Source organism: Antechinus flavipes, chromosome 2 (assembly GCF_016432865.1).
Source record: "Antechinus flavipes isolate AdamAnt ecotype Samford, QLD, Australia chromosome 2, AdamAnt_v2, whole genome shotgun sequence".
In the NCBI taxonomy this organism is placed as follows: domain Eukaryota; kingdom Metazoa; phylum Chordata; class Mammalia; order Dasyuromorphia; family Dasyuridae; genus Antechinus; species Antechinus flavipes.
The window spans coordinates 377,881,065-377,904,182 of record NC_067399.1 but is presented as its reverse complement, the minus strand read 5'-3'; the positions used below and the strand labels follow the sequence as shown (position 1 = coordinate 377,904,182).

General features: G+C 36.5%; 1 protein-coding gene across 2 annotated transcripts in view; it reads left to right on the top strand.

Annotated features, from left to right (window-relative positions):
- The window catches only part of HHIPL1 (HHIP like 1), a 96,520-nt gene that overhangs the window by 24,091 nt on the left and 49,311 nt on the right, over positions 1 to 23,118 (top strand). For both annotated transcript variants that reach the window (XM_051978401.1, XM_051978402.1), the window contains exons 2-5: positions 3,514 to 4,160; positions 7,255 to 7,398; positions 10,363 to 10,691; positions 14,923 to 15,049. In XM_051978401.1, the coding sequence (XP_051834361.1) occupies positions 3,514 to 4,160; positions 7,255 to 7,398; positions 10,363 to 10,691; positions 14,923 to 15,049 (1,247 nt within the window). The remainder of the gene's footprint in view (positions 1 to 3,513; positions 4,161 to 7,254; positions 7,399 to 10,362; positions 10,692 to 14,922; positions 15,050 to 23,118) is intronic.

Below are 23,118 nucleotides of genomic sequence, written 5' to 3'. Positions count from 1 at the left end.
TCTCTTATTTTTTTTATAAATTTAGAAGACTTTTATACCTCTCTCTCTCTTTCTTTCTCCACATTTTATATATATCTATATATATTTACTTATAGATAGATATAGATATCTCTCTTTCTCCATATCATATATATATATATATAATTTTTTTAACCCATTCCTGATGAGAGTAAATTTTCAGCACTACCTGCCCTCTCCCCTACTAGCTTCTTTTGTATTTATTTTTCTCTTTCTCTTCCTCATTTGTATGAGATGCTTGCTCCTTATTATCTCTCCCTACACAGTTTGTGTGTGTGTGTGTGTATGTATGCATGCATATATGGATGGTGAATGAATCACTTTATCATAATTGGCTCATTCCAAGCCTTTCTTTCAAACTACTTAAATAAAAATGACAATTATAAATAAATTGATAATATTTTCTTATATGAGAAGTAAAACATTTGACTTTATTGAGTCCTTTATAGTTAACCCTTAATGTTTACCTTGTATTTCACCTAGATCTTATATGTCAAATTTTTTAAATTAGTTTTGCTATTTTTGTCACAAATATCTGAAAGTCTTTAAGTTTGTTAAATGTCCATTTTTTTCCATTCAGGATTATACTTAACTTTTCTGGGTAAGTTATCTTTGAGAACCCCAGATCTTTTGCTCTACAAAACATAGTATCCCCAAACCTAGGGTCCTTCAGCATGACAGCTGCTGTTTGGTCTTTTGTAATCCTTACTGTAGCTCTGCTATATCTAAATTATTTTTTTCTTCTTCTTCCAGTATTTTCTCCTTAGTCTGGAAGCTTTGAAATTTGACTATGATATTCCTGTAAGTTTTCCACCTGAGATCTCTTTCAGATAGTGATCCATAGATATTTTTCCTATTTATGCTTTGTGTTTTTGTTTTAGGACTTAGGGGAAAATTTTCCCTAATAATTTCTTGTTATATTGTATTAAGATTTTTTTTATCATAACTTTCAAGCTGTTTGACTATTTTTAAATTATTTTTTTCTTGGTCTTCAGATTAGTTGTTTTTCTTCTGAAATGTTTAATATTCTCCTCTACTTTTTTATTCTTTTGATTTTGTTTTATTATTTCTTTGTGTCTTGGAACATCATTAGTTTCCCTTTGTCCAATTCTGGTTTTCAAAGAATTTTCTTCCTTAAATTTTTGATTCTTTATTTCAAGTTGGTTGACTTCCTTTTCAAAATTTTCTTGGATTACTCTTTCCCTACCTCATTTTTCCTTGATTTCTCTTACTTGATTTTAAAGTCTTTTTAAAGTTCTCCTAAGAAATCTTTTTGTGCTTGGGACCATTGATATTTAGGGTTAGGAAAGGGATGACTTTTTCTTTACTCTATTATCTTCCTTTGAATATGAACCATGTATGAAGTATGTATGGTTAGGGTTCTTTCTCCTTTACTTACTATTTTATTTTATTTTTGGTCACAGCAATTTCCATTATATCCTCAAGTATAAAGTCAGTGATAAATGTGGATTTGGGATAATTGGATACATGATATGCATGTATCTTTTTACAACATTGACACAGTACCTGGTATACAGTAAGTAATTAAATACTTATTGCTGACACTGTTATAATATCTATCTCCAAGGCTATTTTGAGGATCAACTGAGATAATATTTGTAAAGTGTTTAGCACATAGTGAGCACTCCACCTCCTCCTTCTTCTATTTCTCCTTCTCCTATTTCTCCTCCTCTTCCTCTTCCTCCTTTTCTTCTGCTCCTCCTTCTTTTCCTCCTTTTTTCCCTCTTCCTTCTCTATTATTCTTTTCTACCTCTACCTTTTTCTCCTTTGTTTTGGTCAAACTTATGAAAATAAACTTGTTTGTGATTCACTTGCTTTGTGACTTCAGGTAAGTCATATTTCCTCACCAGGGACTCAGTTTCCTTATTTATAAAATTAAGAGGTACTTTCTAAAGTCCCTTTTACGTCAAACATTCCATGGTTCTGTGTTTATTAGATTTCCTTTTACTCTGACATTCTCAGAAGCAATGATCTTGGAATTCTTTCCAGTTCTAGCATGCCATGATTTTCTTTCCTTCTCCCTTTCCCTGTCTACCTTTCCTTCCCTCCTCAAGCTCTTTTCTTCCCTCTTCCTTCCTCCCTCCTCCCTCCTCTCTATATATGTATGTATTCCCCCCCTCCACATCTAGATAACTGAATAGGATATTTTCTGGGCAATAAGCAAAATGATAGTTTTTACTATTTACTTCATCAATTCAATTTGATAAGCATTTATTAAGTGCCTATTGCATGCCAGGTACTGTCCAAGGTATTAGGAATATAAAAACAAAAAGCAGTTAAACCATCACTATATTAATGAGGAGATGAGTATGGAAAAGTCATGAGAGCAGCATAGGGATAGCAGAAATGGAACTGGACTTAGAGTAAAAGATCAGGTTTGAATGTCCTGACTCTGACATCTACCAGGTCTCTGTGATAGAGAGTAAGCTCCTTGAGGGCAGGGACTTCTATTTTTGTTTTTATATCCTTGATGCTTAGCATAGTGCCTGATATGAGTAGGCTTCTAACAAATTCTTGTTGAATGCATGGATGCATGGATAAATAAATGAAGTCACTCTCTAAGATGAAAATTTTCCATCTATAAAATGAAGTCATGTACCGTGCTAGCACCCAGGACACCGCAGAATCAGCTGGAATCAGGATAAGCAAAAGTCCAGCTTTATTCTTGGTCCTACACTCAGGATTGAACAGGATGGAAGCAGAATCTCCACAACCACCTTTCCCCCATTCATCGCTGAGAGTGTGTGTCCCTGGCTCGTCTTATTCCACCTCCTAATCCCTCCTACAATCCCCTGTAATACACCAATCATTGAGCCAGTACAGATAGTGGAAAGGACCATTTTCCAAGCATATGCCTATAGAATATTGTCCAATAAGTAGTTAGCCTCAAGCGCTCAATAGACCTGACCTCAGTGCATCAACCCAATAGTTTCAGCCTTCTACAAAGTCACTCTCTGAAATTAAGTTTTTTCATCTATAAAATAGGTGTGTTAATACTTCTTTTGCTTACTCCATAGAAATGTGGATAATTATTGTGGGGATATCTTTTAGTGGAGAAGAATGTGATATAGTTGAAAGACCACTGGTCTCAATATTAGGAAAACCCAGATTCAAATCCTGCCACTAATATAATACTGACTGTGTGATCCTGAGCGAGTCACGTAACTCCCCAGCATTCTTGTAGAGAGTTGCATGTATTTCTTTGAGAGAGATTCTATCCTGGATTGGGAGGGAAGACTTTATCATCTTGGAGTTCCCTATAAGTGAAATCACATGTGCAGTCCCTATATTGTGTAAAGTGTCATTAGCAATTATTATCTCTCTTTTGAGTGTCCAGAAAAGCTTCTTAGAGGAAATGGTATTATGTATCATCTGAGAAAAATGGACACAATTTTTTTCTTTTACATGTGAAGAGTTGTTGGCTACGAAGGCTTTGGGGTAAAAATGAAGACCAGTTTCTCTCTGTATCTGTAGGAATGCTCTCCATATGCTGCACACTTGTTTGATGCAGAGGACCCATCCACACCTCTCCGGACAGTGCCTGGGCTCTGTAAGGACTACTGTGTAGATGTATGGCACAATTGCAGAACTATATTCCGTCATCTCTCTCCAGACCCAGAATTATGGGCCCTGGAGACTAATCGGGCCAAGTTTTGCCGCTACTTATCACTTGATGATGTTGACTACTGTTTTCCTCGCCTACTGGTCAACGAGAATCTGAATGTGAACCTGGGTCAGGTGAGGGCTGACACAGAAGGCTGTCTGGAGCTCTGTCTGGTGGAGGTGGCCAACAGGCTCCGGAACCCCGTGGCCATGGTACATGCCAATGACGGCACTCACCGCTTCTTTGTGGCTGAACAGGTGGGGCTGGTCTGGACTTACCTCCCCAACCGTTCAAGATTGGAGAAGCCATTTCTGAACATCAGCGAGGCTGTGCTCACCTCTCCTTGGGAAGGTGATGAGAGAGGCTTTCTTGGAATTGTCTTCCACCCTCAGTTTAAAGATACTGGGAAAGTCTATGTGTACTACTCTGTGGAGATCAGTTACGAGGAGATGATCCGCATCAGTGAGTTCAAGATTTCCCCTGATGACATGAATACTGTGGACCACAGATCTGAAAGGTAGTGCCTTTTGGGGAGAATTTAACCCAGAATTCCTAGGGGAGGGAGGAAGACAAAGAAAAAAAAGTGTAATAAGACTTTGGTTGTCTAAAGTCCTCTGGGAATGGCTGATTTGGTGGCATTACATTTTCTAGATAGTGGAAATTCACCCTTTTGAGAAGCAAAACTTTAAAAAAATTGAATATTTTTCACACATTCCTTTGACATCCTAAAAAAGTTCAGAATTATAGAATGTTAAGATCCAAAGTGCCCTTAGAGATTATAGGATCATATGATATGGTACCAGAAGGGACCCAAGAAATCATTTTAGTGTAACCCATTTTTTTAATCCCCATCCTTCAGCATGATCCCTAGAAGTATATTAAGAGCTTTATAAATGCTTGCTGATTAGTTGATTGATCTGTTTTGCAGATGAAGAAATGGAGGCCCATAGAGTCAACAGCAAACATTTATTAAGTGCCTACTATGTGTCAAGGCACTAAATGCTGGTAGTACAAAGACAGGCAAAAACAACAACAATAACAAGCCTTGTTCTCAGGGAGCTCAGTCTAATGGGGAGGTAACATGTAAACAATTGTGCATAAAAAAGATGTGTATATACAAGATAAATTGGAGATAATTTCAGAGGGAAGGTACTAAGGTAAAGGAAGACTGGGAAAGTCTTCTTAAAAGAGATGGGACTCTGAGCAGAAGCAGAGATTAAGAGGGACAGAGTTCCAAATATGGGGGACAGCCAGTGAAAATGCCCAAGTTTGGGAGATGAGGTGTCTGATATGTGTGAGGAGACAGTGCCATTGGATCAGAGAGTATGTGGAGAGTAATGAGTTGTAAGAATATTAGAGAGGTAGGAAAGGGCCAGGTTATGAATGGAGGGTCATTAACTTCCCCATTGGGTTGTAAGGGATAGCTAGGGGTACGGTGATCTTGTCATGAAGACTCATCTTCCTGAGTTCAAACCTGGTCTCATGCACTTACTAGCTATGTAATGCTGGGTAAGTCACTTCACCCTGTTTGCCTCAGTTTCCACATCTGTAAAATGAGCTGAAGAAGAAAATGACAAATCACTCCAGTACCTTTGCCAAGAAAATCCCAAATGGACTTACAAAGAGTCAGACACAATTGAAAATGACTGAACAACAAAATTGGGTTGTAATTTGCAAGTATGTTGTTTAAATATTGGTCTATAAATAGTTCTCATTCAGCCCTTCCACTGTGCTGAAAATAATTTTCAGATTTCCCCCTCATTTTCAGCTATCATTTTTTTCATCTTGTTGATGTGCTTGTTTTCAATAATCATTCTCTTTTATTCTAGCCAAAAGCTTCTAATCTGTTGAGGGCTGGAAAATTGGATTATCGAGTTTGTTAGAACAGTGTATAAAGAAAAAGTAAAATAGAACAAAATACTTTCTGTTAATTCTCTTGTTTGGAATTTTCCATTTTAACTTAATTGCACTATTTCCCCTTCCCTCTTAATTTAATTATTTGTATCTTTGAAATTTATTTCTTTGTATTTGAATAAATCTATTATGATCATCTGCATCTGGGCCTTCATCAATTCACAGATTGCCTTTTCATGCCTGAAAAAGATGCTCCTCTATTTCTTCCCATCTTTTAGGGCTCAGCCAGTCAGTCAACAAGCATTTAATTACTCCCTACGTGCCAGAAAGTGTGCAAAGCACTGGGACTATGAATACAGAAAAAGATGGAAAGGACATAGATATCTGGAAGGGAGGGTTGTTAGAAATAATCCAAAATACATTCTGGAAATAACCAATACATGCTGGGTTCTCTCTTTAAATGGCATTCTAGAAGTCATTTAATTGGAAGGGTAAAGTCACAGGGGCAGAGGGTTCTCCCAATATATGATATTCAGAGCTGGCGTGAGGCTTCAGGATGCAGAGGTTTCTGGGCTATGTTAAAGCAAATCCACAGTATGAGATGGGTCATCTCAGAGATGCTTCCTTCATGAGGCCATCTCTGATTTCACCCTTCTCCACCCGCTAGCCAGATCTCTCTTGATACTTTCTAAGAATCAGTGTACCCTGATGTAAAGAATGCTGGACTTGAAGTGAAGAGATCTGGATTCAAATCCTGTTTTCAGTTATTTACTAGCTGTGTTTTTGAGCATATCATTTAATTTCTCAAGCTTCTATTTCTATACCTGTTTCTATATTTATATGGAGATAATACTTATGCTACCTAACTTACAAAGTATTATGATTCATGGTAGAATGTAATATGGACAAAATACAGAACCAAATCAAGTGTCATAATAAATGTGAGGAGGAAGAAATCATTTTTAGCATTAGGAAAGGAAGTTTTGAGAAGGATTTGGCACTTGAGCTGGATGTTGAAAATTTCATGGCATAGGTACCAGTTTGAAAGGAAGGCAGGATGAGATTGGAGAATAATAAGTAGTCCAGTAGATAGAGAAAATTTTCAAGCACTTACTATATGGGAGGCATTGTGCTAAATGCTGGGGAGACACATACTAGAAAACAAGATGGTTCTTACTCTCAACAGGATTACATTTTAATAAGGAGGAAACAAAACATAAAAGGGAGGTATACCAGCAAGGGTACAAGGTGGGATAGGAAGGAGTCAAATGGACTCATGCCAGGACAAATTGCTAGGTGAGGAGGTATAGTAATCCACTGAATGAATGGAGTTGAGATTGAAATATGGCTGTGCTGGCCAGAAAATCACCAATAGGAGATTAGAAGCCAGGATGGAGTAAGGTGGTCAAGGCTGCTGGGTAGGAGGCATAGAGACTGTTTAGTTGAACTAGGATTGAGTTGAATGCAATCAGTGAGCTGAGTGAAATAAATAAGACTAGCTAAATCATTTCTCCCTTCTGGGCCTCAGAACCGTTGTGAAATGAATTAGTTGGTTTTAGAAAATCTCTGTGGTTTCTTCCTGCTTTGACACGCTATATTCTGTGACTCAAAAGCCCCCTCTAGCTCTCATCATCTGTATTAGAATCATATAACCTAAATCAGGGTTAGAGTGATAGGGTCCTTCCTTCCAGCTGTTTCATTCTGTGATTTCATCCAAATGTGACATTCTGAATTGAGAAGACTTTTTTTAAAATTAGGATAATTTTGGAAATTGAAGAACCAGCATCTAACCACAATGGAGGACAACTGCTCTTTGGAGACGATGGATATCTTTACATCTTCACTGGGGATGGAGGAATGGCAGGAGATCCATTCGGGAAGTTTGGAAACTCACAAAACAAGTAAGAGATTCTTTTTTCTTGCAGGAAGGAAGGGGTTTGTTCCCATTGAACCAGGACACCTTGCTAGGATAATATAAGGGCACTCCTGCTGGAAGTGGTGGGAAGGAGGGAATGGACTTTTTCTGCTAGGTTCTGCCCATGATCAGGTTTTTTGAGCTTAGAACATCAGGGCTGCTTTTATTCCTTTTAAAAAAATTGACTGTGAGGGTTGTTAGTTAATAATATACATCATGGAGAAGCAGTGTTGAGAATGTGTGTATTTCTCTTTGGTTACAAATTTTCTTAACTTTAGCATCCAAAGAGGATAATTTGCTGAAAATCTGAGTTTAGTTTAGAAGCCCCTTCCAGAAGATGAATCAGAGGGTCATCCTGGATGTCAGAGACCTCTAATTGTACATAATCTTCTCCGGAGTTCCCATCATTAGTATGGATAATTGAGAGTTGACTTTATCCATTTCTTCCAATTTAGTAAAACAGGTGGTCCATATAAATCTACTAAATATAAAAACAAAATTGACATCTAGTTAGTATAAATAAGGACTCTGGATTTTCAAAGCAGCTGGCTTGATTCCCTTAATGAAATGATAGAAATCTTTCTGAGAAGGCAAAGCAAAAATAGAGTACATTGCTAATTACAATAATTAAACCTCAATTAGTGATTTTTGCTTTCATATGGTATAGTGCAAGGACCTTCTGAACACACTAATTTTTTGGATGACTAAAGGAAAATTTTAGAAAATAGAAACCTAAGGACTCATGGTGGAAGAACTTTATTTTTAAAAAAGACAACAAGAATATTAGCTTTGTACCTCTACTGTCCACATTATGTAAGAATCATCTCACTATTTAAAGGTACTGAAAGTTATGTTGGAGGAAGCATATAACAAACTGTCTCTGAAATTATGTATAACAATATCTGAAGTTTAATTCCAGTTGAATTAAAAAGATCTCTTTCGTCGTCTTCATCAGCAAAAAATTTTGGAAACTAATATCTAATTTCCTCAACCTGGCACTTGAAACAAAGTCATATCAATTTAGACTCTTATCCATCTGTAAGATGACAATACTAATAATCATCTCCAAAGGATGTGCAGAATTCCATTAGTACTTTATGATTTACGCAGGACTTTTGAATGTATGTTATCTTATTCAATCCTGACAACAATCCTATGAAAAAGCCAGTGCAGTTATGTTTTTCCTGTTTAACAGATGAGGAAACTGATCTAGAGAGGTAAAGATGACTTGACCAAGATCATCCAGTTAATAAATGGCAAATTCTTGGGATTTGGGTATCCTGACTCTTGTTCTGATGCCCTCTGGCCTCTATTTCATCATCTCCCATTATGCCCTTTTATATGTCTTATGTTCCTAATAAACCCATTATCACCTTCACATGCTTCACTATTTCCCACTTCTAGTCTTTTTCTTGGCAGCTAGGTAATGTAGATAGAGCATTGTCTTGGAATCAGAAAGATTCATCTTTATGAGGTCATATCTTGTCTCAAGATAATTACTTGCTGGATAAACCAGGGAAAGTCACATAACTCTGTTTTCTTCAGTTTCTAAGCTATAAAATGAGCCGGAAAAGGAAATTGCAAACAACCTCAGTATCATTGCCAAAAATACCCCAAATGGGTCAGGAAGAATCAGCCATGACTGAATAATAACTGTTTTCTTCAACTATTGCTGTTAATTAAAATGTCTTTCCCTTCCCCATCTCTATTTTTGCCATTTTGAATATTGTTTATTTTTCCAGGTTTGTTTAGAAATGACTTCTTTTCTGCAGCCTTCCTTGATTTTGATGGTCAGAAATAATTCCACCTTCCTCTGAACTAATAAAACATTTATATGTCTCTTAATGTACTTTCACATTTGGCTTTGCACTGCAATTATTTGTGCTTGTGTTCTATCACCCTCTTAAACTATAAGTTCTAAGGATGCAAAGATCACACTTTATTCATCTTGATGTTTTCACCCCACTTCAAGCATAGTAGAATCTTATCAGGCTAATATGAGCATTATATTGCTTACTTTTTCAATGGATTGGCGAGAGATTGAAGGGGGAGAGAAAGAATTTGGAACTCAAAGTTTAAAAAATAAATATTAGATTTTAAAAACTTCATGAAGGAAAAAAAAACAGTAGGATGTTGCAAATAATTGGCAATCTAGAACAAATAAATGTTTGTTCAGTTGAATTGAATGAAAAGTTTGGGGTATTTTTGGTGTTGTAGGTGTATTTTTTTAATCCAATTTTTATCTGCCACTCACTACAAGTATAATATTGAATAAGCCCTTTTACCTAACTGGGCCTTAGTTTTCTGATCTAAAAAATGGTAGTTTTAGACCAGATGAGTTGGCATGGATCTTAATTATCTAAAACTATGTCTGTATTGCTTCTCCCCAATAGAATGTAAGTTCCTTGAAGATAGGTTCATTTTATCTTTGTCTTCCCAGAGTCTAGCACAATGCCTGACAGATAGGTAGACAATAACCAATACCTGTTGAATGAATGAATTACCTGAACTTATAAATTCATAAGTGGTGGTCAGGAAACATCTTTGTAAATATTAAAAACACACACATACATATATGTGTGTATATATAAACATATATATATATATGTGTGTGTGTGTATATAAATATAAACGTAAATATACATGTGTATATGTGTATGTATATAAATATTTATATATAAGAAAGTGTGCAAAGCAGATTGAGAATGGGCCTTGGAGTTAGGAAGGCCTGGCTTCAAGTCCTGCCTGTGACCTTTATTGGCTTTTGACTTTGGACAAATTACTTAAACTCTCAATGTGCCAAGTGAATTTCTGTGATGGTAAATTAAAGAGCAAATGCTGGTCTGCAATAGTAGGATTTTCCTCACTGGGAGTTCCCTATATCCATGAAATCACAACTCTGTTTCCCTGTTTTGTTAAGTTCTGTTTTCTCTCCTCTCATTGCATCCAGGTCATCCTTACTTGGCAAAGTATTGCGGATTGATGTGAATCACAATGACCGAGGGCCTCTGTATAGAATCCCTCCCGATAATCCTTTTGTTGGCGACCCATCGGCCCGACCAGAAGTCTACGCCTATGGTGTGCGGAATATGTGGCGTTGCTCCTTTGACCGAGGCGATCCCATCACCAAGGAAGGGCAGGGGAGGCTCTTCTGTGGAGATGTTGGCCAGAACAAATTTGAAGAGGTTGACATCATAGAGAAAGGGAAGAACTATGGATGGAGGGCCCGGGAAGGCTTTGAATGCTATGACAAAAAACTATGCGCCAATTCTTCACTAGGTAACTTGTTCAAGCCACCTCTTTCTCTTGCCCTTTTTCTATCCCTAATCCTCTGTAACTTAGTAGGGATGATTCACAGACTCACAAAGCATCTCAAAGTGGGACGATCCCTCAGATAACATTTACCTTTTAATTGAAACATTGATCTCTATAGTAGGAATAGGAAGGGACTAGACCTGTGGTTTTACTGGTATAAGGAACTCCTGGTTGAAGAAGCTCCCTCTACCAATCTGAGCCAGCACCATACCTGCAAATCTTTGCAACCTAGAGGAACACTGGGAGGTTGTGACTTAGCTAAAGTCACAAAGTCATTATGTGTAAAAGACAGGACTTGAACTCAGCTCTTTTTTGCTTTGACGTTAGCTCTTCAACCACTATATACCACTTTCTTCTCTTTTTCTTCTTGGGTTTTCCTAACAAAGTCCTTTCTGGTCTTAAAATTCTGTGATCTCTTTCCATCCTATAGTCACTGATTGATGTCTTCCGTGATGAAGATGTCACCATCTTCCAATGCAACATTCTCCAAGATTGTATAGTTATGGTTGTTAAGTTCTTCCTTATTTTAAAGTTAAATTAGATACTCTCTAGGTTCTACCCATTAGTAATTGTGCCTGAAGAGGCCTAGCAAAACAAATTTACTCTTTGTTTTACTTGGATGTGGTACAATTGAAAGACCACTGGATTTGGATTCAGAAAACCTGGGTTAGAATTCTGTCACTTTACTTTTCTGGGCCTTATTTTTATCATCTGTTAAAAAAAGAAAATTGGATCATTGAAGTCCCCTCTAGTTCTGGCACTAGGTGAGTCTGTGAACTATTTAAAGACAGAAATCAGCTGTTCCTCAAGTCTTCTCATCTATGGGTTAAATAGCTCCAGATTTTCAGCTGACCTTCCATGGAATAATTCTTTTGTTGAGCTCATCTTGTCCCAATTAATGAAGTTCCATTAATGAACATTTAGTCAGTTTTAGTACACAATTCGATATGTGGTAGTATTAAACTCAAATGGGGGAGATCACTGAAATGTATAAAAAGATCTTTTCTGGCTGCACATTGACTTAGAAAGCCATGTATTAACATCATGTGTTCTATTGTATTTTTATTTGTTTATTTAAATATTTCCCAATTATATTTTAATCTAGTTGGGGGTGCTTGCCAACATGTTTGCCACCTCTGGTATAAAGAGACCCTATGTGCTAGTTGATACCATGACTTAATACTTTCTTTTAGGTTTTTTTAGTTTTAAGAGTTTTGTATAGTCACTTCAATTGAAAAGAGCTATCATATGATTGACAAGTCTTTTCTTCTCTAGGTTAATCATTGCGAGTTACTTTGAAAAATTTTTATGTTTCACAGCTTCTACTCTCACTATCCTGGTTGTCCTCTAGATCTTCTCTACTTTGTCATTCTCCTTTCAAAAATGTGATACATAGTACAAAGCACAGTACTCCTGTTGTAGGCACTAACCCACTGGGTACTAGGAGCTTTCCTAGAAATTATGATTTGGCAAGGAACAAATTCCTTCTTTCTATCCTCACTTTCCTTATTCAAGGGTGATAGGTTATGATGTACTAGCCACTAATTGAAGAAAGAAATAACAGAGAGCCTAATAATAGTTGCAAGAGCCTAATATTACTATTTCCCAACCCTTGTTTTCAATTTTTTGCCCAATTGGAATTCGTCATGTCAGTCATGCTTCTTTTCTTTTTTTCTCCTCTCAGATATTTCTTTGCAGAAAAGTCCTTTGAAGGACTTGGGATTGGAATTTTTTTCTAAATTATCTAATTTTTTCCCCTAAAATTTCCCCTAAAGACATAAGAGCTGTCACTTCTGAATAGAACACATGAGTGCTTCCTCAGAGAGGATGATTAACTTTCTGAACCACAAAGATGCTACTGAGCATTATTTGGGCAGAGGAACCAAGCTCAGGTGAAGAGTAAGCAGAATTATCAGGGGATCTAGAGAGATCTTGTATCAAACTCATTTTTACTGTATGATTCATGTCCATTTTGGATTTTTATATTTTGGGATGAAAGATTAAGTTATTGGGCTGTGAGATGAAATTCAATATGCAGAATGGGCTTCAGAAGGTATTGGATATTGCTAACTCGGGTTTTTTTCGAGTCATCACCGAAATCTGGACCCTTTGACCTCTGAATGTAAAGACCTATGACCTTTACATAGACTGCAGGGGTAGAAAGGGGATTCAGAAAGGATTATCAAATATCAATTGTCAACTGCCATCAATCCTGTGCTACCAAGTCAATATTGGCCATGGATGTCCTCTGAGTCCAAGGCCTTATGCATTGATTTGTTTCAGACAAGCTGCTATGTGAGACATTCCCAGGGAAGGACATACACATCACAGGAGGATATAGACATAGACACATAGAGAAACTTACCCAGAAAATACAATCCAAAGCAGGTCTGTCTGTCTCTCTGTCTCTCTCTGTCTCTATCTCTGTCTCTTTGTCTCTCTGTGTCTCTGTCTCTCTCTCTCTCTCTCTTTGTCTCTCTCTCTCTCTCTCTCTCTCTCTCTCTCTCTCTCTCTCTCTCTCTCTCTCTCTGTTTCTCTCTCTCTCTCTGGCTGGCTCTCTCTGTCTCTCTGTCTTTGTCTCTGTCTCTCTTTCAACAATTATATCCTTTAATCATTAAAGGAAAAAAGGATCATTAATGAAGGTGACTGGAATGTACTAGCATTGCTGTCTGCTTTTACTCTGAGAATATGCATAGGACAGTGAAGTTTTAACTCAACTCCACATTTTCCCCTTTGCTGAATTTAACAGGCATTTTTATCCAACTTCTTATTATATATTTCCATACAGATCATTGGGAGAGAAAAATCAGAACAAAAGAGAAAAACACACACACATACACACACACAAAAAAAATGATGAACATAGTATGTGTTGATTTACAAAAAGGTTTCTTGTGATTCTCATGTAACAATTCTATAGTCATAGTTAAGGCCAGTTTAGGAACAGAAATCTTAAAGTCATGCTTTTTTCCTCTCTCCTTTTTCTTTTTTTCATTCATTCTTTCTTTCTCTCTTTTTCTTTCTTCTTTCTTTCATTTTTTCTTTCTGTTTTTCTTTTTTTCCTTCTTTCCATCCTTCCTTTCTTTTTTTCTTTCCCTCTTCTGCCCACCTACAACCCTGGCCCCCAAATTGTAATGACATATACTTTTTTTAGGACAATGCTCAGTTGAAAATTCCCTAAATCAGGAGTTCTTAATCTGTATTCAGTATAGTGTAAAAAAAATTTTTTTTTGATCACTGTATTTTAATATTACTGGTTTTCTTTGGGATTCTTTGAGTTCTGTTTTATTTATTTATTTATCTATATATTTTTTGCTAGGCAATTTGGTGTTAAGTGACTTGCCCAGGGATTTTATTTTATTTTTTAAATTAAATGTCTGAGAAGGGTTAGGCTTCCCCAGATCCATGAAACACAAAAAGGTTAAGAACCCCAGCTCTATCCTATGACTCAAGGAAGACTTTAGTGACCCTTCCAACTTCTTTCTCCCTTTTCCTGACTCACAGAGAAGACATCTAGTACAGTGAGACTAATTGGTAGAAAAGAAAAATTAGGATGTGGAAACCTCAAATGTTGAAAAGAGTTAAAGAATAGATTATATGGCATGTATGGTCACAAGCAAACAATATGCAAATCATATCCAAATGAAGATGTTTATCTTTTTTTTTAAACTAACTTTATTGTGATGTTCAGGAAAATCCTATTAGATATGAAATATAAGATATTCATTAAGGTGGCTAATTATAAAATAAAGAGAATCTTACAGTTAGAAGGCATTTCAGTATTCCTTTAGGACAAAACCACATCAGAATAGGAGTCCCACCTACAGCATCCGTGACAAATGGCCATCCATGCTCAGCTTGAAAACTTCTATTGATGGCAACTAGCTGCCTACTGAAGTAGTCCATTCCATTTTTAACTAGTTTCACTTAAGAGCTAGCTAAATGACTAATTTAATTAAAACATCCTTATATTGAGCCAAATTTTTCTTTTCTTTTTTTTTTTTTTAAATAACTTCTGACTAATTACTCCTAGGTCTACCTTCTGGGCTCAAGCAGAGTAATACTTTTCTCATGTGATAGCCCTTCCAATATTTCAAGCCATTCATTTTGTCTAGTCTACTTTCTAGGCTGGGTGTAGCCCAGGCTGGTAGCCAAGTATATGAAAGAAACAGAAGCTATTTGTCTTCCCCTACAGATGATGTTCTTCCAATCTATGCATATCCACACAAAATGGGAAAGTCAGTCACAGGAGGCTATGTCTACCGGGGCTGTGAGTCCCCTAATTTGAATGGACTATACATATTTGGGGATTTTATGAGTGGGTAAGTAAACATGCTGGTCAACACACAAAATTAACACTTTTGCTTGTATATGTCATCTATTTCACCTGTTGCCTCATGCTGGTTCTTGTCCAAGTCTAACATTCAGTGTTCACCATAACTCTCATAAATACTGGAGATATTATTTTAATTTCTTTATGTGGTGATTTTTTTGGTGCCTCTCATAGGGTCTAATAGCCATAGAGCTTTCTCTCTAACCAACTAATGCCAGAAGTTCCATCATTAAGACACTGTTAGCAGAACAATGCCTTCTTGAGGATCTTCAGAGTGTGAATGGCTCTTGTAATTTCATCCTTTCCCTGACTTAGTGAGACTGGTTGAAAAAGAAAAAAACCAATATTTCCTTTGTTCTAAGATTTTGTTAATTGTTAAAATGCACCCCCATTCTGAGATTCTAAAGTTCCTTGTTTCTATCCATAAATATAAAAATATATATCTGTTTGACCTAATTCTAGGAGATACCTATTGCCATAGAAACCTATATTACTAAAATATTTGTAAGCTCTAGATAAATTACTTATGTATTTCAAGCTGTTTTCTATACAGCTAGCTTCCAAAACTTGGAAGGGCCCTAAGAGCATGCTAGGACAGCCTATAGCCTGTGGTAATAAAAAGGAATCCTATATGCTACAACGATTTGTATGAGTTACCATTTACTGAATGGAAGGAGAAGACTTGCAAGGCAGACTTAGGTATGTTTCCAAATGCCCAAACCACAAAGCAGCCTATAGGATGGTTCTACAATTCAATGGTTATCAAGTACTTGCTATATACTAGACCCAAAGCTAGGTACTGAGATAACAAGACAAATTTGAACATTTTCCTGCCCTCAAGGAGCTTACACTCTACCTGGAGGGAGAGGGATATAACATTATGTAGTCAGGTAAATGTAAAATAGTTTGAAAAAGGGGAACATTAATAACTGGGGGGAGAATCAGGGAAAGCTTCGTGGATGAAATGATACTTTAACTGGGTCTTGAAGAAAAAGATAGGACTTTGGATGGTCAGAGATTGGAAGAAATTCCATTCTATGATTAGGGTATGGTTTAGGCAAATGTATGGAGGTGGTAATTGGAATGTTTATTTTGGAGGACCAGAGAGGTTGAGTTTTGTTTTGCATGTAGGATAGATAAGAAGGCAGGTAGGTGACAGGGAGTTAGGAAGTTGTGAGTTCAAATATGGCTTTTAATATTAATCCTAAGCAAGGCATTTAAAACTCTGTTTGCCTCAGTTTTCTCAACTATAAAATGGATACCATAATAGTACCTATCTCACAGGATTGTTTGGAGAATGAACGAGATAATATTTGTAAAGCATTTAGCACAGTTCCTGGAACATAGTAGGCACTTAATAAACTGATTCCCTTCCTATATGAGGGAAATTTATCTGGAGATGTAGGATACTACCAATTTGTGTTGGACCTTAAGCATCAGGCTGAGAAGTTTCTATTTTGACCCAGGTTTTTCAGTGGAGAATTTCATGATAAAAACCTGTGTCTTAAGAAGATTCATTTGACAACTGCATGGAGGATAGATTAGAGAGAGAAGATTGGAAGAAGGAGGTTATTGCCAGCATCTAGCTAGTGTGTTAGCTCTGTGAATTGAGAGCAGATGAGTGCAAAAAACAATGGATAGAGAATATCCAAGAAGGAGAGGTTGGTCAATAGTATTACCAGATTATATGATAACTTTGTTCTGTATTTAAAAGGAATAGCAAGTTGTACAAATTAGATTTGTAGTTTCATGTGAAGTCATATTAAAAAAATCTACTATGTTATGGAAATGATTTGTGTTCTTTCACAAATAAAAAAAATGCAAGGAAGTCAAGAATATGAGGACTGAGAAAAGGCCATAAGATTTATCATTCTATGGACGATTAATAATCTTGGCAACAGATTTTTAAAAATATTTTAAGTTCGATTTTATTTTATTTATTTTTAGGTTCACCCACAACATAGCATTTCCACTCTTTCTGTTATTGTTTGCTTGCTCTTTTGTTTTCCTTCTCAGGTTTTGTTTTGTTTTTTTACTTTCTTTCTAGATCTGATTTTTCTTGTGCAGCAAGATAACTGTATAGATATGTATACACATATTAGATTTAACATATACTTTAACATATTTAACATGTATTGGACTACCTGACATCTAGGGGAGGGAGTGGGGGGAAGGAGGGGAAAAGTTGGAACAGAAGGTTTTGCAAAAGTCAATGTTGAAAAATTACCCATACATATGTTTTGTAAATAAAAAGCTATAATAATAAAAAATAATTAATTAAAATTAAAAAACAATTATTTTTAGGTCCACATTCTCTTCCTCTTTTCCCCCAAGAAAAATAAAATCCATTACAAACAGGTATGGTCAAACAGAACAAATTGCCACATTGGCCACATCTAACTCCATATATCTTGATCCGTACTCTGAATCAATTACCTATCTCACCTAATTATGGGTTTGGGGTAGTTTTATAAGATGAGGCTTGGTAGTCTTGAGATGACCATAACAGTTTTCCTTTAAGTTAGGCTATAGTTTATAGAATCTATACATGGAAATCATTGTAGCAAGATTAAAACTTGTGGTTTTGGGACCAGAATAACAGCTTCTTCTTAAGAGAGACTGAAAAAGTTATGGAATATACTTATGAAAAAAATACCTACAACAATATTTTTCAAAGATTAGTATATCTATGTCCCCAAATAATATTTTATCTATTATCAACTTGTCTTAATAATGAACTCCCCAAATAATATTTTGTCTACCACTTGCTTGTTTTTTTCCTCCCTGACCAGCTATAGGGGGCTTACTCAAAGTTGGAGTATAAGGACCTGTCCTCAGAAGGGTACTTTGAAGTTCTCCCTTTCTGCTGAATGGACCCATCTGTATTCCCAATGCAGCACTACCCTTACATGAATTATATTCCATATTAGGGTGATATATAGTTGTATGTCAGGTCCTTTCTCTCCTATCCTTTCTTCCCTATTGTTTGCAATAAAAGCTTTGTATTGAACTGACTTCTTTTGTTTTATCACCTAAGCTCACAAAAGAGTTGCTTTCCCCAATATCTCTGGCTGACCCCTAGGCCCTTCATTAGACAGAAAATGGGTCCTGAACAAGGACTTAATCTATTGACAGCTGAACCTAGTCTGAAGGAGTACGACGACACTGTGAACCCAGTTACAAAAAGCAAGGGTCAATAAAACAACTCTGTCCTCCTGAGAGGGATTCTCTTATGTCAGAGCATTGTAACAAATCAATGGGTAATACATTTCATCCTGAATCCTTTGGGATTCTAGTTGGTCATTGTGTCAATTATGTCCAAAAGGTTTGTTGTTATTGCATATATTGTTCTCCTGGTTCTCCTCACTCTCCTCAGTTCATATAAGTCTTCTGACTTTGTGGAGTACTCAGCAGTCATTGTTGTGTGATTTCTTCCAATGACATTTAACAGCATAGGAGTAAATGTAACAGGGTGTGAACAATAGTAGTGTAGGATAAGGAGCAAAGATATGCTTAAAGTTTACTAAGAAGGGAAAAAAGAAAGGCAAAAGCACAAAATGGATTAGAAGAATAATTACAGAGTCATTAGAAGTAATGGTGAGGAGAAAAATGGTTCAAGAAGTATGAGATGGAGAGCGAATTGGAAGAACAAGAGGTCAGAATCATGACAGTAGCATAGGTATGGGTCATGATAAAATCCCCGTAGGTGACTGAGCTGAAGTGAAGAAGTAGGTCTTAGAAGATTAGAGAGCACAATGGAATGAGAGGCAGAGGAGAGGAATGAAAGTATTATAAATACCCAAATTGACTATAAAGGCCATATGAAGTAAGATGCTGTCTGTATCCAGAGAAAGAATTGATAAATGGAAGTAGGAATAGAATAGTTTTACATATATGTATGTGTTCACATATGTTTATATATATATGGATACATAGACATTAAACACATTATATATATATATGATTTGTATTTAATGATGGCCATCTCTAAGTTGGGGAGATGCAGAGAGGAGGAAAGAAAAAAAGGGAAAAAAGAACTTTACATGATGACTTTATTATATATTTAAAAGGAATTGCAAGTAACTGCAAGATTTGTAGTTTCATGTACAATCTTTTTTCTTTCTATTTTACTATGTGTTGGAAATACTTGTTTTATTTTTTAAGCTCAAAATAAATACTTTTCCTAAAGGTGAGGGAAATCTGGGGGAAGAAGGCTATTCCCTTGAATGGACAATAGACATATACATTTCTATAGTGCTTCATTTAAAGATATATCATGTACAACACCATGGTACACCATGCATGGGTCCCTCTTCAATGGGTTGATTCAGATTGTGACTGAACATTTTCTACATCTGAAAGGCTGTTATTCTGTGATGGAAAAGAGTCTTGGACTTGGGAGTTAGACAAGTATGCCAATGTTAGTGTTCATACATATACAACTTACTCTCTCTAAGCTCAGTTTCTCTCTGTATAAAGTGGAGATGATAAAATTTGTGCATATTGCTCAAAGGATTGTTGTGAAGAAAGTATTTTGTGAACTTTTTGGTACTATATAAATGTATTATTATTTTCATGTGTCTTCATGTATCCCTAAATGAGAAATAGGGAAAGAATTTATTAGTACCCAAACATCTGTGAATGAAAAGGGAAACTGAGGACTTCTCAGAACGATAACCTTGGGTAATTCAAGACTCAGCACCAAGGATCTGTTAATCATTAGGCTCTGGGAAGAAGAGCAAAGACTTGCTCTTCCAGAAGATAACATTCCAGAGATAACTCCCTTGACCTTTATTCAACTTCTTAGAGAAGAACCTGACTAATTATTTAATGGCCTGGAGATATTTGAGAAGCCTTCAAACTGGCTAATCTCTATTTGTTGATTGAGAAAAGCTTGAGGTAAACCAAGTATTCTTAGTTATTTTAGAAATCTTTAACCTCTCTGGCTTAATTGATTATTTACCTCTAAGTAAATCTCCTTATTGTGAGGAATTATATGGTTTCTCATAAAATCATTAACTAAGGTAGATTGAACCTATAACCTAAATTTTAATATATGAAAGTCTGATAGGTTTGGGAAAAATGAAACTCTTACAATGGAGTGCTCATATCAGCTCAAAAGCATTTGCAAACATTGGAATAAGCTGACCACAATATACTTAGCCATACACATCTGCAATAAGTTTTGCAGATTGGCTTGACTAGAATTTAGCAAACCTTTCCTACTTTCACTTGAGTAGGCAGTAAAAATTAACCAGATAAGGGGAGGGGGCCATGGATTCCTGTGATTTTTGACTATTTAAATCACCTCTTAGCCTCTGTAAAATTGGCTTTTCTCTCTCTGAGAACTCAGTCAGCAAACTGCCTCCTTTTCATGAGATTCTAATAAAACTTCTGATCTTCACTTTGAGAAGTCTCTGAGTAGTGATTTTGAGTCAGAGGTTTCTTTCCCATACATCTGGATTTAACTTGTTTCCTATGGCTACCTTACATGAACCTGATGTTTCAGACAAAATAGCCTGACAAGTATTTTTTTCTCAAATTTCACATTTCCTTTCTCTCTCTCCACCTTTGCATAGCCTGTCACCCATATCTGGCTCACATCCTTTTCCAGTCCCTATTAGATTCTTAGATTCTTTTCAAAATTGAGTTCTAATGGTACCTCTGATCTTTTTTGATTTCTGAGGTTGTTAAGGCTCCTTCCCTTCTCATATTATCACTTAGTTTCTTATCTCTGTTTCATCCTTCAAGTATAATAATAATATTATAATAATACATAATATATTGTATATTATATATAATAGTTAACATTTATATAGTACCAACTATGTTTCACTGTGCTAAATGCTTTGCAAATATAATCTCATTTGATCCTCAATACAACCATAGGAAACAGAGATTATTATTATCCATCCCCATTTTACATATGAGAAAGCTGAAATGATCAGTAAAGTGACTTGCCCATGATCATATAGATAATAAGTGTCTGAAACCATACTTGAACTCGGATCTTCTTGATTTCAGGCCTGGCCTGCCAACTACTGCTATAACCTAATTATAAATATAAGCTCTTTTTTTGTTGTTTTGGCTTTTATATCCCTAGGGCCTAGCACAGTGCTTTGCCCTATTGTCTGTTCTTCTTTCTTGAAGAAGACCATGATATCAGGGGGGTGATGCCATGACAAGCAGGTGAATTGGATTTAAGTGAGGGAGGGCTGTTCAAGGACATCTACCTCACTTTCCTCTCGAAAGCAATCTGGTCCAGTGGCAAGATATAGGATGATTGGAGGTGGCCATGGATGTAGTGGGAGACTTTGGCTTTTTTAAGCTAAAATCTTAAATGGACCAGGTCTTAAAATCAAAACCAATTTGATTTTAATTGGCCACCAGTAAATCCTCAGCCAAGCCCCATTTGGTCATTGTTTGGGTTCTGATCGACTCAGACAGAATGTAAATAGCAGTCATTTCAACTTTGACTATAAACTCTAAGGATCTTCCCCTCCCAGATTTCATTTATTTATTTATATATGTATTTTTTGACAAGGTGAAAGAAGAGATTCTTTGACTCAATTTCTATTAGCCCTTGCTTTACCCTAAGAAGATAGTCAACAAGCATTTATTAAATTTAAATAAGGGGAGACAACATGTGCATACATATGTATACGGAATAGATGGTTGGTAATTTGAGAGAAGAAGGCACTAACCAACTATAGCAGGGGAGATTTGCATTTAGTCTTGAAGGAAGATTAGAAACCCTAGAGGGAAATCTTTGCAGTTATGGAAAATAGCCATTGAGAAAGTATGCAGATAGGTGATGAAGTAATTCTTTGAGGAATTTAAGGTAAGCCAGAATTACTAGAGTGTGTGAAGAGAAATACAACCTTAAATGAGATCAAGGTAGCAATTCCTAGTTTGAAATAAACTTGTGACAAATTCACAATGGCTGTTCTCTTTGCCAAAAGGGATATTTATTTAGGAGAAGAGATTACAGACAAAATAACCTTGCTATCCCTGAATTTGTTTGTTTTTTAATCTGTAAAATGGATTCATGTAGAGGACCACAGTATTGGGGAACTCTGAGAAAAGTATATTTGAAGCAAAGATATTTACAGCAGGGGGTTAACTCAGTGTGATTAATGAGATGATGGTTCTCTAGTTCACATATACTTAGTACTTAACATAGCGATGTAATGTTCTCTAGTTCACACATACATAGTATGCTGTAATGATGTAATCATACTGAGGTATTTAAGGGCTGAGAGGACTGGAAATGAGAGATTCCATCTTTGACCAGCCTCCTGGTGGCTCTCCTACCTCCTGCACTCCTCCACTAAGATCAAGGCTGGTATCAAGATCCTCCAGGCTAATCCAAAAGGGATTCAGCAAAGATGTTGTAGGCCATGGACAGATTTATAGGCAAAATTGTTTAATATAACTTGGTTTACTGTTTAGATACAGTAAGGTAGGGTTACCCAAGACCTCCACAAGGGGTAGGTCTGTAAACTTGAGCTGATCCCCACCATATCCTTCCTTGTTTGCCTCAGGGAATAATCTTTTCAGTACTTCAGGTTTTCTCTGCCAACCCCACCTAGTGACACACAACCTCATCGCTTAGAAGACTGGAAGGGTAGGAGGGGGCCAGGTTGCAGAGATCTTTAAATGTCTCACAGAGGCGTTTATGTTTAACTCTTTGGATAATGGGGAGCTATTGGGGATCAGAGATTAGGGAAATGACATGGTCACATGTAATGGGCTGAGGCTTGAGTTGATGCACTGAGGTCCCAAGCACATGAGGCTAAATAGTAATTGGACCATACTCCATTAATATATAAGCTTGGAGAAAGAATGGCCCCCGCCTACTCTTTGTGCAAGTCCTGATGTGTTGTATAGGAAATGATGATTCTGGTGGGTGGAGGCAGGGGAGTGAAAAAGGAAGGGGAGGAGAGCTCAGCCCCCACTTGCTCTGCTAGCTGGCTTCCTGTCGCAGCTGCCCATATTGCTATCGCAATCTTTTTTCACCTCTTCACTTCAATAAAGACTGAAGATTTTTCCCTTAAC